We start from the raw sequence: 2,879 nt of genomic DNA on the forward strand, positions 1-2,879 counted from the left end.
CCGAATATAGGTCTGAGCATACCTCTCTGCCGTATAAGTAGTCGCCACTGGAATGAAATGGGCCGACTTGGTCAATCTATTCACAATGACCCATACTGAGTCAACCTTCCGCAAAGTCCGCGGTAGCCCAACTACGAAGTCCATGGTGATGCGTTCCCACTTCCACTCTGGTATGGGCATCTGCTGAAGTAGGCCACCTGGACTCTGATGTTCATACTTGACCTGCTGGCAATTCAAACACTTAGTCACATACTTCACTATGTCCTTCTTCATCCCCCGCCACCAGTAATGCTGCCTCAAATCACGATACATCTTCGTGACTCCCGGGTGAATAGAATACCGCGAACTGTGCGCCTCCTCTAGGATCCTCTCCCTCAGACCATCAACATTAGGAACACATAGACGACCCTGGAGTCGCAGAACACCATCCTCGCCCATAGAAACCTCCTTGGCACCTCCTGAAGTACCGTCTCTCTGAGAACCGCCAAATGTGGATCATCATACTGTCGGGCCTTAATCTCCCCCAATAACGAGGACTGAGCAACCACACATGCTAGAACTCGGCTGGACTCTGAAATGTCCAACCTCACAAGCCTGTTAGCTAAGGACTGGATGTCCAGAGCTAGGGGCCTCTCCTCCGCTAGAATGAATGCCAAGCTACCCATGCTCTCCGCCTTTCTGCTCAAGGCATCCGCGACCACATTCGCCTTGCCCGGATGATAAAGAATGGTAATGTCATAATCCTTCAGCAACTCAAGCCACCTGCGCTGTCTCAAATTGAGATCCCTCTGCTTGAACAAATGCTGTAAGCTGCGGTGATTGGTGTAAACCTCACAAGGCACCCCATACAAATAGTGCCTCCATATCTTAAGAGCATGAACAATCGCTGCTAACTCCAGATCGTGCACAGGGTAATTTTTCTCATGAATCTTCAGCTGACGCGAGGCATAAGCAATAACTCTCCCCTCCTGCATCAACACACATCCCAAACCAACGCGTGAGGCATCGCAATACACAGTATACATCCCCGTACCGGAAGGCAATACAAGAACTGGTGCCGTAGTCAAAGCTGCCTTGAGCTTCTAAAAGCTCTCCTCGCAATCATCGGACCAAATGAATGGGGCACCCTTCTGGGTCAGTCTAGTCAAGGGTGAGGCAACGGATGAAAAACCCTGCACAAATCGCCAGTAATAACCCATTAATCCCAGGAAACTCCTGATCTCGGTCACTGAAGTGGGTCGTGGCCAACTCTGAACTGCCTCAATCTTCTTGGGATCTACCTTAATACCCTCTCCGGACACAATATGCCCCAAGAATGCTACTGACTCAAGCCAAAACTCGCACTTGGAGAACTTAGCATACAGCTTCTGCTCTCGCAAGGTCTGAAGCACTACTCTCAAATGTTGCTCGTGCTCCCCCAGGCTACGTGAGTATATCAAGATGTCGTCAATGAAGACGATAACAAAGGAATCAATATAAGGCTTGAATACGATGTTCATCAGATCCATAAATGCTGCTGGTGCATTGGTCAAGCCAAAGGACATCACTAGGAACTCATAATGGCCATATCTAGTCCGGAATGCAGTCTTCGGAACATCCGAGTCCCGAATCTTCAGCTGATGATACCCTGACCTCGGGTCAATCTTAGAGAACACCCTAGCACCCTGTAGCTGGTCAAACAAATCATCAATACGAGGCAACGGGTACTTGTTCTTGATGGTGACTTTGTTCAACTGGCGGTAATCAATGCACACCCGCATAGTCCCATCCTTCTTTTTCACAAACAACACTGGTGCGCCCCAAGGTGACACACTGGGCCTGACAAACCCCTTGGCCAACAACTCCTCTAGCTGCTCCTTCAACTCCTTCAACTCCTTAGGGGCCATACGGTACGGTGGAATAGATATAGGCTGAGTGCCTGGGGCCAAATCGATGTAGAAATCAATATCACGATCCGGAGGCATGCCGGGAAGATCAGAAGGAAATACATCAGCAAACTCTCGGACTACTGGCACTGAATCAATCGTCAGAGACTCTGTAGTGGTGTCTCGAACATAAGCTAAGTAAGCCAAACACCCTTTTCCAACCATGTGCTGAGCCTTCAGGAAAGAGATAACCCTTCTAGGCATGTCAACTGTGGACCCCTTCCACTCCAATCTCGGCAACCGTGGCATTGCTAGTGAAACAGTCTTGGCATGGCAATCAAGGACGGTGTGATATGGAGATAGCCAATCCATGCCTAAGATAACCTCAAAATCGATCATGTCCAGCAACAGAAGATCTGCTCTAGTCTCGGAACCACAGAAAGTGACCACACAGGACCGGTAAATCCGATCACAATCATAGAATCACCCACAGGAGTGGACACATGAACAGGAACACCCAAAGGCTCAGGAGAAACAACCAGAAAGCTAGCGAACAGAGACGATACATATGAATAAGTAGACCCTGGATCAAATAATACCGAAGCATCCCTACCACCAACGGAAATAATACCTGTGATGACGGCATCTGAGGCCAATGCATCTGGCCTGGCTGGAAGAGCATAGAATCGAGTTGGAGCGCCGGCTGCCTGGCCTCCACCTGACTGGGGAGTAGCTGGCTGACCTCTCCCTGTTGGCCTCCACCTCTAGGACGGCCTCTACCCGTCTGCCCTCCACCTCTAGGTGGCTGGGCAGCTGGTGCCGGATGCTGGGGCTGCTGACCCTGCTGTACTGCCTTATCCCGAATTCTGGGGCAAGTCCTCTTCAGGTGACCCGGATCTCCACACTCGTAGCATGCTCTAGGCACTATAGTCTACTGCCCTGAAGTCTGAGTCTGCTGACCCGAATACCCACTGGAAGAACCCTGGATAGCTGGTGGACGATAGGAACTCTCTG

General features: G+C 50.3%; 1 protein-coding gene across 1 annotated transcript; it reads right to left on the minus strand.

The window, feature by feature from the left end:
- LOC109224521 (RNA-directed DNA polymerase homolog) lies at positions 1,335-1,751 on the minus strand (the record flags this gene model as incomplete). Its single annotated transcript, XM_019389092.1, has 1 exon — positions 1,335-1,751. A coding segment is annotated over one exon (417 nt), but the record flags the coding sequence as incomplete, so codon positions are not given.

Source organism: Nicotiana attenuata, chromosome 3 (assembly GCF_001879085.1).
Source record: "Nicotiana attenuata strain UT chromosome 3, NIATTr2, whole genome shotgun sequence".
NCBI lineage: Eukaryota > Viridiplantae > Streptophyta > Magnoliopsida > Solanales > Solanaceae > Nicotiana > Nicotiana attenuata.